Genomic DNA, 11,858 nt, shown 5'->3' on the forward strand with positions numbered 1-11,858 from the left:
CCATACTTCTTTCAGGGAATATTTACAATGGGATGTTCTCATACAAAACACAATCTATTTATCAGCTCAGTAAATATTTCATTGACACAATGCTTTAATCTGACATCCAAATTCCAGTTTTGTCATTTGACCCAAAAATGTCCTTTATTTTCCTTCATTACTGAATCCAAATTAGGATCACATATTATATTTAGTTGCCACTTCTTTTTAGTTTTAATGTTCTCTTGAGTATTTCCTTAAACTTATAATTTATGAAACAGATATTTTTGAAGACTATCATCCTTTTCTACATAGAGTGTTTTTCATTTTGTATCCAGTATTTCCTCATGATCAGGCTCAGCTCATGTATTCTAAGCCAGTATACTACCCAACTGAGGTAGTATTCTTCTCAGGGTATTAACATCCAGAGGCACAATAATGTCCACTACCTTTCCCTTGTTTTGTGATACCAATTTTGATAATTCCTTTCATATATATTTACTGAGCACGTCCAAGAAGCCAAGCTATGTTCCAGGTGATAGAAATATACAAAGTCATATGGTTTATTATCTCCTCTAAAGGAAATTATAGCTGGACTCTAAGCAATTTCTAGTGAAGCAATTTGTTAGTATAGTGAAGACTATTTGGAAGAAATAACTGTTTGGATACTATAAGAAGAAGTTGTAATAATACTTAGGACCTAGCAATATAATATATGTTTATATTACTATAATATATGGCTGTTTCCTGGCTACATGAATTTAGACTAATACTTCAACTAAAACATTTTTTCAGAAGGTCTTTCTCAACTTTAAACATAGAGTTCCCTGTTCCATGTTGCATAGACTAATAGATGGATGGTGATCCTTATTTTTTTACCAGTTGTGCTTGGTTGTAGTCATGGTGATGTGATTTTAAGAACATTTAGTTATTGAATACATATGAGTACACAGAAGTACAAGGTCCAGATTTTTACCCCCAATGGGAAGATTCTTCCATACTGAGTAAAATATCTTTAATATCCAGTAAAGTAGGATTAACTTTCCTTTAGAAGTAAATTCTTCTTTGCCCACAGAAAGCACCAAGATACTTGAGCTTAAAATCTAGGCAAAGGGTAACTTTTTTAAGAATCTCATAAGAATATACTTCTAAGAGGTACCATGATATTGTAAGGTAAACTGACCATTTGAGAAAAGTATTTTTAGGGCTTAAGTTGACTAAATAACTCCAAACTGGTGAGATTAACTATCTCCAACTCTAGATCTTGAAATATCTTCCTTGAACATTTCTCTGTTCAGATTTCATTGCTGATTTGGCTCTTTAAGTTTCCCAAGTTGAAAGAATGTTGTGATTGGATCAGCTTTCCCAGTGAGGATGCTGTGTAGGTCCATGATTCCCACAGTTCCACCTGCTTCAAATTTTCAAATCATCCAAGTTAGAAATTTTCCTTGCAACCTGTGCTTTTCTGGAGTCCCATGCAAAGTTCCTTTAGGGTTTTACATTCATCATTATTGTCTAAAAAGGTTTTTTTCCTGGGCTCAATCTGTGTATCATAGCTTTAGATGATCTTCTGTTCTTAGAATGTTTTAACCTAGAAGGTGTCCTCTCATGTACTTCCTTCTTGGAAGAGAACTAAAAAAAAATATCTAAAAATTGTTTCCAATGGTAACTTACTTGTCTTCATTGTAGCCACAGTCAAGATCTTTACTTCATGGAGTGAGGCTGTACCTCAGTGTTAGAGTGTGCCAGAAGGGATTTCTTAACATTAAATAGAGATTTGTCTGTTCTCTATTGGACAGAGAAACAATAAACAAACATTGCAGGGCCCTGGATTCAATCCTCAGCATACAAAAAGAAAAAAAGTACTTTGCTTCATACTACATATTATCTTTTCTTATTTCAAATGAAGTATGCCGTATTGACCTGTTAGGTAATCCATTATCTACTTCTCATACCATTATATTGGAATGATACAGACATGAAGTCCTTTATTACACAGAGTTGTTTGATTACTACACACAGTCTATGCCCATTCTCTAGAACAGCACCAGCTGCTTGTGAAAAAAGTGTACAAAAAGGATTTAGGGTCTACTCCTTTCTCACTTTAAGACAAATCTGTGGACTTCAAGTTTCCCAGCTGTAACCGTGAATTTAAAAAAAAGAAAAAGCAAAACATGTCGTAACTTTTTCAGTTTTTACTTTTTAATTATATTTTAACACAACCTTGAACATATTAGTACTCTGGCATCTGGCAGTGACTTGAACTTTATTATCTGCATTTCATGAGAAGAAATGATGTTTACTCAATATCCTTTTATAAATGGGTTTGTGTTCAACATCAATCTCTCTTAAAATATTTCTCATGTTCAATGTAGACTTTGTGTCTCTGCTTCTTTGCTTTAGCAGTAGCAGAATGTTCTTACTCTAAATATAAAATTTAAAAAAGCAAGAAACAATATTTTCTTTAATTAGCTTCTTCCTTTGGGGGTTTTAGAAGAGGGGTTATGACTTGACAAAGATCCTTCCCATCTGTTCCTGTTTGTTTGCTTTTATTTTGACTTCCTTTCGTTGTCTTATCAAATACCACATGAATCATTAACATTTGTTTTCATCACTTGTTTTGATTTCCTTTACTTCACATGATTAAGACATTATGTTGAAAGAGGTACAGGGCTACCATATTTTATATTAACCTCATATTCTTTAAGTAAATATTAAACTTTCAAGATAACTGATCTTATATGTTTGCCTCCTGCTGTGTTAATATTTTCCTCAGCTCTAGAGTAGTGAGGCATGTACCTGTACTACTGTTTTGTGAAAGCAGCAATTTTCATTAAATTTTAGGTGTTCTGGATATAATTTTTGAACAAATGTATTCCATTTTTAATAAGGCTACTTTACAGAAGGAAATGCAATTTATTGAGGCTTTTGTGCAAAAGACATGTAAGAGATCTTTACAGATGTTCATGAGAATGTTCTAATGAAAATTTAAAAATACACCCATCTGTATTTTGTGATACTTTTCATTGGAACAATCTTTTCTTAATGACATGATTTTTACACAGTGATTAATTGGATTCTGTTGTCACCCAACAAAGCAATTTAAAACTGTTCCAACTTTTAGGTTATCTTCAAATATAGAATCTTATTATATAATGTGATTGGTTATCCAAAAAACTTCATTAGTTTTTAAAATACAAGATTTATTCAGTATTCTAATTTTTATATACAGAAAGTGATAAATTATTTGTCTCTCTCTATATATATATGACACTACCAATAACTACATATAATACCTGCTAAAACATTAAACCGTAACATGAAATTTATTAAGTGAACAAAAATTCTAGCTCTCATTTCTCCCTCCTCAGCCACAGCAAATAAATAACAGAGATTCTATATGCTTACTGGGTCTGATTCAATGGTTTCAATTTTAATATTAGAACCTGAGATCCAGTTTTACAAAGGATTTAAGATTTTTTCCTTCACTTCCTTATCTGTGCTTACCTCTCTGCATAGTAAGAAAAAAAATTCATACCTATGATAAACTATCAGTGATTTAGATACTTTCTTATATGCTAAATTATAGCTGTAAGCATTAAATCACAATGAACTTTGAGACTATTAGGAATTTGTAATTTAAATAGTTTCACTCAACCCCTACTCCCAAATGCTTTTAATTAGAACAGACTTTTTAATTAAGTACTCCCATGCACTAAGTTTAGCTTGATGATTTTCCTGTCATATCAACATCCCATACAAAAGAAAATAATCTTCATGTCAAAGGAAGGTACTTTTTCTGAAACCAGACTATAAGAATTCTGGTTCTTATTTCCATCTGTCAGTTGAGGCAGGGGAGACTAAAAGGAAGTCCCTGGCCCTGGAAGCACAGCAGATATGCAAGGTAGTGACTACATGTCAGAGGTACTTTTATTTCCTCCAGTTACTTAGTGGAGGAAAAATGATGTAATGGAACACATACAAAAATTGTATTCATATAAATAGTAAATCACTGCAGTTCCATTTTGTTGCTCTCTGAAAATGTGCCCTATTCAGTTGTTTCTGTAAAAAATCACTAAGAATACCTACTTTGTTCATTTGCTGGATATTTTAGAGTTGAAATATAAAATACTTTGAGCTCAATAGTACTCAGAAAATATTATCTATGCTGGTATTAATCATTATTACCATTATCACCAAATTGCTGGATATTAAAGTAAAGCTGTTATTTGGATATCAAGCAGCAATTATTTGGAAAGTCCAACTCAGCATCAAGAAGAAACAGGAAAAATATTTTTCTGTGGCCAACACATGCAAAAATACATCAAGACTCTGTAGGGAATGGGAGGAGAGTGGGGAGGTATGAGACTGTCTAGTTAGGAGTTAAGCATGATTCACAATGGGCAGCTCTTAAAACAAAACTTAGGAATAAGCCCTCTGAGTCTCCAAAATCAAATAGAACACCTCTGAAATATGAGACCTCAGCTATGGAAACACTAGGGATTCCAATAATCTCTGTTCTGCAGATTGTTTTCACTGGGTCCTCTATGGTCCCATGGCTTTTTTTTTTTTTTTTCTGTTGAAAGAGGAGAGAAGAGAATATTGGAACCATTATTATATAGCATACAAAACATGGCATAGTTTGATTTACAAGCCCATATATTATAGCCTTCCTATCACTCTTGTCATTTCACTTTTATTTAGGTGGTTTGTTATCAGAGAATGAATTAGAATAGCCCCATAGCTCAGAGACCTATTGTAAGCTCTCTGGGTATGTCCATATGGGGATATTTACTGTGACCTATAGGGCCAACAACTTCTCTGAAATAATATAAAACTAGTTAAAAATTTTTATTCCAACAGACTTTTAATTATCCAGAAGGAAATTTCAATAAATAACAAAATTGTAAAGTAGGATGGTTTTTAAAGGTAAGTTCTATAAATGGAGGTAGAGAGACTGTCTGTCTTCCGGAGTCTATCTATGCCTGATCTCTTTCTGGTTTTAGTTGACTATAAATATCAGAGGATCTCTGATATTTAATATTTAGCACAGAAAGGCCCTAATTGTTGCAGGTGGGAATCCATTTCACAGCTGACATCTTTAATGCTTGATGCATGTGTCCATTTGTTAGAAATATATCAATCAAAAATTTCAAAGAAGATATTTTAAAAGTGGAATTACAGTAGGTTAGATACTAAGCACACAACTATAATGTATATAATTTTTATTTCATATATGACCCATGGTAAAGAAGCTTACAAAATTGTTGTTTTTATTTATTTTTCTTTGTTCTTTTTTTATTTGTTATTGTTAGATATGCCTGAAAGTGAGTGTATTTTGCCATTTCATACATGCATGGAGTATAACTTATCCTAATTAGGTTCTCACTCTTGTGGTTGTATATAATGAAGTTTCATTGGCTGTGTATTCATATATGAACATCGGAAATTTACATCAGATTCATTCTGCTGTCTTTTCTAATCCCAATCCTGTCCCTCTTCCCTTCTGTTCATTCTCCTTTGTCTAATCCAATGAACTGCTATTCCCACTCCCCACCACCTTATTCTGTGTTAGCGTCCTCATATCAGAGAGAACATTTGGCCTTTGTTTTGGGGGGATTGACTAATTTCACTTAGCATGATTGTCTCCAGTTCTGTACATTTACTAGCAAAATGCCATAACAAAATAATTATCTTGTTTTTAAAATCAACAGAGTTTTATTTCAGATAAACTTTAAAATATATAACTTGCTAATTATTTTTATCCGATAGGCATATTAATTTTTCTCTTCAAAAGTTTAATGGTTTAAAGCCACATGAAAACTTTTAAGGCAAACATCATTCTAACAGCTCATTATAATATTGGCAAAAAAAGAGATAGCTGCTGCTTTCATGGATCTGACTATGTAGCAGGCTCAAGTTATTAGAGTACATTGTACTGGAAAATAAATAGCAAAGCTCTAGAGAAGGTTAGTAGGTAGGAGCAGAAGCATAAGTCCAGAGCTAGGAGTACCTATCTTCCAGACTTCCAGAAGAAAAAAAGAGGCTTAATATTTCAACATAGTATGGAGCTTGGTGGGCTATAGAATGGAGAGAAGGGCCAGGGTCACTGAAAAAAAGAAATGGTAGAAGATGAAGATTGGGGAGAAAACCCCTATCAATTTATGTGCCATCTTATAAGCCATAGTGTAGAATTTGGCTGGTAATGTGAATGTGGACATTTTAGATAATTATTCATATTGATTGAATTATTTTTAAGTATATACTCTTTGCTCATGAATTCTTTCCCCTTCTATGCTATAGATGGAACAAAATATTAGAAAACTATTTTCCAATACTTTATTTTTTCTTCAGTAGGCAGATGTTTGAGAGATTCATAATGAGCACCAAAACATTAATTTTGAGCAAATGATTATTACTTTTTTGAGCAAATTGGTAAAAGACCTCAATTAATGGAATTTGAATTTGAGAGAAGTTTTACTTTCTATCTAGTCATTAGAAAATTGTGTATTTTTAAAAAATGAGAATGGGAATGATATTCTCAATATAACTGAATCCATGGGAAAATAAGACAATTGAAAGGAGAACTGAGCAGAAATAAATTATGAAACTCAATATTAGAAAGTTCTGGTAAAATTATCAACACTTCACTGTTTTAGTTACTTCTAAAATATCTATTACTACATTGTTTTAAAAACACATTGCTGTATTTAGCAGATATCATTAGAATCAAAATTATCTTTAAAAAGTCCGATTTCAAGCAGGTGCTATTAAGTCTATGAAAGACTAAAATTTTTAGTTTATTTATATAATGTAAATTTTATTGGGTTTATTTATAGAGTCAGAAGTTAAAACTCCACTAAGCTGAAACTACAAATAATTATATGTTAAAACACTTACATAAGTGACAAAATCATAGTTTTGTACCACAGGTGGGTGCAATCAAACAGAATAAGCAAACAGAATAAATGAGTTCACATTCCATGCAAAAATCCTGAATACTTCCCAGCATTTAAATGTAGTACTGTCATCTCCACACTCAGAAATTTTCATCAAAATTATGTAAACTACAGTATTGATATTTGATTGATGCTTGATTTTATAAAATTGCTATCTTTAATATCACAATGGCTACTGCTAAACTATAGTAATATTTAGCATCAATGAGAGACTATAGTTGGGGGCCAGAGGAAATAAATATTTTTAGGCCACATATCTAGGCAGGTTATTCAGCACAATTTGTATATCTCCTAAGTCACTCTTCAAAATTAGGAATGCAGTTGCATGAATAATACATTTTTATTTGTGAATATTAGATTATATCTTACATCCAAAATTGTATGCTATTTTGAGTGAATATATTTTCATTGTGATTATATGTTTGAATTATTAAGAACCCTGACATAAGATTGCTGAACTGGGAAGCTGAGATATTTAATTGTTACCATTATTCTTAAATTTGAACTAGATTAATTTTAGAGAGGCAACTAATATTTAACACAACGTATTAGAAAGTAGTTAATTGAAGACTAATCTCATAGACATTCCTGCCCCTGTCAAAGAAAAACAGTAAAGTTTGGATGTTAACAATATAATAAATTATATAATACATACATATTTGGGTGGATATATTTATGTGTTTTATGTGAACTACTTGAGAACTCTAATTTATTCATTTAACATATAGTTACTGAATGTGTCTGGGATATATCAATGACCAAAACAGAGTTCCATTTAAATCTGGAGGTAACATTTCAACATTGCAAATTAGGCTAAGATAAAATATGAGAGAGGAATACAGAATTTGGGCACATCAGTATTTCCATGAAGTAGAAAATAACTTACCATTAATGGTTATAATCTCATTATTACTTACTATATCTACTGTAGGTAAGATAAAAGCACTTGATCAGTTTTATGTGAAAGGTGAGATCTGTAAATATTTAGATTATCTTTTCTATTTCTTGAAACTACTGTTCAGTTATTTCCATTTCCTTATACTTCAGTTGTTGAAACAGACATTTTGCAAACATGCATACGGTAGTATACATTTTTTTAGTTTGGAAAACTTTGCTTTTCTGATCCTTTTACCCTCTACTTCAGGTTTTAAAATCGAAATTCAGACATATCTTAAACAAATAGATTTAAACTTTAGGCCAACTACAAAGTGGACAGTTTCAAGGGTGTTATGTTTGAGGAATAGCCTTATGTTTTGTTTTGTTCCTCCATTGGATTTCATTTTCCCGTTTCTTACTCCTGCTTCATTCAAATACATTATTCAGTGTGTTGAAAATTTGATTTCTTCTTATTTTCACCCAAATGTGTTTTGTCATTGGCAAAAGTTAAATAATATATTTACACTTTAAGGTTTAATTGTTGTGTTAATCTCCCTTCAGGGGGGAAAGGTTATAGTCCATTGATAGTAATGAAATAACCTTGGTGGCTCTCATATAAATAGCAACAAATGTGCACAATAGTTACATTACATGGCATATTTAACAACACTGCTAAAGAGTAAGAGGGGACTCAGTCTTTCGTGATGCAGATACACCTGAGTGCATTCAGAGAAAATTTGGTTCTGCAAGCTTGAAGGCAGTAATTATCATTCAGGAGAAATAAACTAACTTTGCATATCAGTAAAATACACACACATTCTCTTATCTATTTTCTGAGTGTTCTGGAATTGATATCAAAAAAGCAAATATATATTTATGAGAAGTAAAAATGCTGTATTCTTCTTGATCATATAAACTTAATGTAATTATGAAATTAACTTTGAGAATATATGAAAACTCTTACTTCCTAAGGTAAGTGAAGGTAAAAGAAAAATCACAAATTTTATATCAGGCTACGTAGTTTTCATATCCACATTTGTTCCCTAAATGCTATGTCATTAATTGTTTTTTTATTATTTATTTTTAGATGGAAGACTGTATTTGAAAACTACTGTCATGTACTGAATCTTCACTGTTGAAGAATTCCTTGTTATAGTAAAGAACTTTGCAGTCAGACATTCGTCATTGGAAAGTTCAGAAAAAATAAAGTCCTTTTAAGGGAACTTCCTCAATTTTGTGTATTAATGTTCTTTAACATTTAAGTATTCTACAAAACCCAGTTTTCTCCATTGATTTTCACCTGTGGTTCTTACCAGAGACTTGAGAATGTTTGTAAATGTACAAGTATCAATCTTCTTACAGTGAATAACTGCAACTTTGCTGCTGGACACTTGTATACAAGAATTAAAGGCAGGTCTGAATAAGACCTAGCTTTTTTTTTTCTTTTTTTTTTTTTTAATAGAATGAACCATTTTCCTCTTCTGAAAATTCTGTATCTGAGCACATCAAAAGACTCTTGTAGCAATGGTCACCCAGACTCACAGAATTATGTCCCCCAAAACCAGCAAGAACACATGGAAATGAACTTGTAAGGGGCCTAGAGGATTCTGGGAAAAAAAACTAATATTCTGTTACATCTCTAATTGTGGGTTTTCTCCTGAAGATTTTTTTCCATATACTTTCCAAAAGACCAACAAATGGATGTTGACAACAACCCAATAAATGACATTTTGCATATCTGAAAAGAAGCATTAAATATAAGCCAAAAGGTTTCACTGAAGGTCTCTTTTTCTTAAAAATAAAAAACAAAAAATATATATAAATATATATATATAAATGTAACATGTTTTCATTCCAAACTGGTAGTGGTATATAGAATCAGAAATAATAATGTTGCTTCTTATTCAAACTGTTGGTCACATGTACAGTATATAAACATAAAAAACACAGGAAGGTATTATGTATGCAGTAGTATACTAGAATTTAGGAAAATGAAAATTTTAGAAAATATGTTTTGTCACCCTGTTGGTCAGAAAGATGTCTTTCTGGTTTTAACGCATGCAGGCATGTAAATATTTGTCTGGAGTCACAGTATTAACGAATGAGATCTTAAGCATCTGGTGACATCAGAACTCTGTGTCAGCCACTTTTATTTGTATATTGATTCCCTTGTTAGTGCCCCACACTGCACTATTGAGAATGGATTTGTGGCTGAACAGTAAAATCAAAACACCAGAAATATTTTTATATGTTAATGCCATATTATGTTAATGTTGCTGAAAAACAAAACCTAACAAACCCTTGATGTACCAGTCCAATACCATGTAGCCCTGAGTGATAAAGTTAAAATGTGTTGTGCTTCCCACCCTGGACAGAGGGAAGGGTGGCTACTTGTTAATTTCACTGTCTTTTTGAAAGTTACAGTATGTGTTTTCACTTTTGTGCAGATAACTGGAAGTAAAGCTGCAAACAGTGCTTATTACATGCTAAAGTTACCTTTTCTTTGTTTTTATATATCTGGAGTTACACCTTTAAAGACTGATAAATTAGTACTCTCACTGTACATTTTATGATTTTTCTGTCATCTTAAAATTTTATGATTATAACATTATTTATTACCATAAAACAGCAAAATCTTAAGTGACTAAGAAAACTAGCATAAAATGTTTAAAGGTAGTTCTGATTGGGTAATAATTATTTGGTTAAGAGAAAAATTAACATTATAGATACTCTGGCACTAAGCTTCTATACTTTTTAGGTCTTCCTTGCAATGCTGGAACATAATTCTTTTATGTAACTCGCTATTTACCAGCTAAGTCCATTTTTTAATACAATAAAAAGGTTATATGTACAGTTCCTATTTTAGCTTGCTTAAAAAGGGAGCAATATTTTTATTTAAAATATTGTTAGTAAATGCTTTATAGAAACTTGGTTTTCTAAGCATAGTTCTTCCATAACCATCTTTCGTTGTTTGAGCACAAGAGATTCTATTTCTAGTCATATGGAATTTTGTTTGTTTTTCCCTATATGCAGTTTTTAAAGGATTACAGCATTTGAAATTGGAGACACTTGTGGCAAGCTTTTGAATCATACATTTTTTGAAAGATTTTTTAAAAAAGCTACAACTTACCTATGTAGTAGATTCAGTCATTGCTCTGCTCCTGGCATAGAGTCATTTGTTAAGTGTGCTTGAAAGTTTTAAAATACATGCTTTCAAGACCCTCTGAGAATGCTTTAGTGTTTGGTTCAAAATAAAAGGAAATTATAGTAAGGATTAAAGAAGAAAAATCTATCAGCTGTATGTTAAGAGAGACTCTTACTAACATGTTGTAAATATTACAATTCATGAAATGTTATTGTAAGTCTGTAACTTAATTTCCCCCCTTTTTTAGTTAAACAGGTTGGTTTAGAAATTTGTGTTTTGGCATAAACAAGTAAAATTGTGCCCATTTTATCGTTTCCCTGCTTTTGTAATCTTACAAATATTAATGTCTAGTTGTTCTATATTATAACCACATTTGCGCTCTATGCAAGCCCTTGGAACAGAACATACTCATCTTCATGTAGGACCTATGAAAATTGTCTATTTTTATCTATATATTTAAAGTTTTCTAAAAATGATAAAAGGTTATTACGAATTTTGTTGTACAAAACCTGTACAAAAATCTGTTTTTACATCATGATGCAAGAATTGGAAATTTTTCTATGGTAGCCTAGTTATTTGAGCCTGGTTTCAATGTGAGAACCACGTTTACTGTTATTGTATTTAATTTTCTTTTTCTTTTCAACAATCTCCTAATAAAAATGTCTGAAATCTCCTTGTGACTTTATTTACAGTTCGTCTTTATTACGTTTTGTGAAATGCATAGCATTGAAGGAATATTTACTTTCTAATGGGAGGCATCTAAAAACAACATAAGTCAGCTCTTTGCAATTCAAAGGGAACAATGCTCAATGATTTTATTTAACATGCAACTGCTTATATCTCTAATATGAATTACTGTGGTGAAAAACATCATGAAAGCACACTCTGTAGTTATTGTT

At 31.6% G+C, this 11,858-nt stretch overlaps 1 protein-coding gene across 3 annotated transcripts in view; it reads left to right on the forward strand.

The window, feature by feature from the left end:
- The window catches only part of Dach1 (dachshund family transcription factor 1), a 395,583-nt gene extending 383,939 nt beyond the window's left edge, over positions 1-11,644 (forward strand). For all 3 annotated transcript variants that reach the window (XM_071611458.1, XM_071611459.1, XM_027938084.2), the window contains one exon: positions 8,902-11,644. In XM_071611458.1, coding sequence (XP_071467559.1) covers positions 8,902-8,939 — 38 coding nt within the window. In that variant the 3' untranslated portion in view covers positions 8,940-11,644. The remainder of the gene's footprint in view (positions 1-8,901) is intronic.
- The last annotated feature ends 214 nt before the right edge of the window (positions 11,645-11,858 follow it).

The sequence above is a fragment of the Marmota flaviventris genome, chromosome 4, assembly GCF_047511675.1.
Source record: "Marmota flaviventris isolate mMarFla1 chromosome 4, mMarFla1.hap1, whole genome shotgun sequence".
In the NCBI taxonomy this organism is placed as follows: Eukaryota; Metazoa; Chordata; class Mammalia; order Rodentia; family Sciuridae; genus Marmota; species Marmota flaviventris.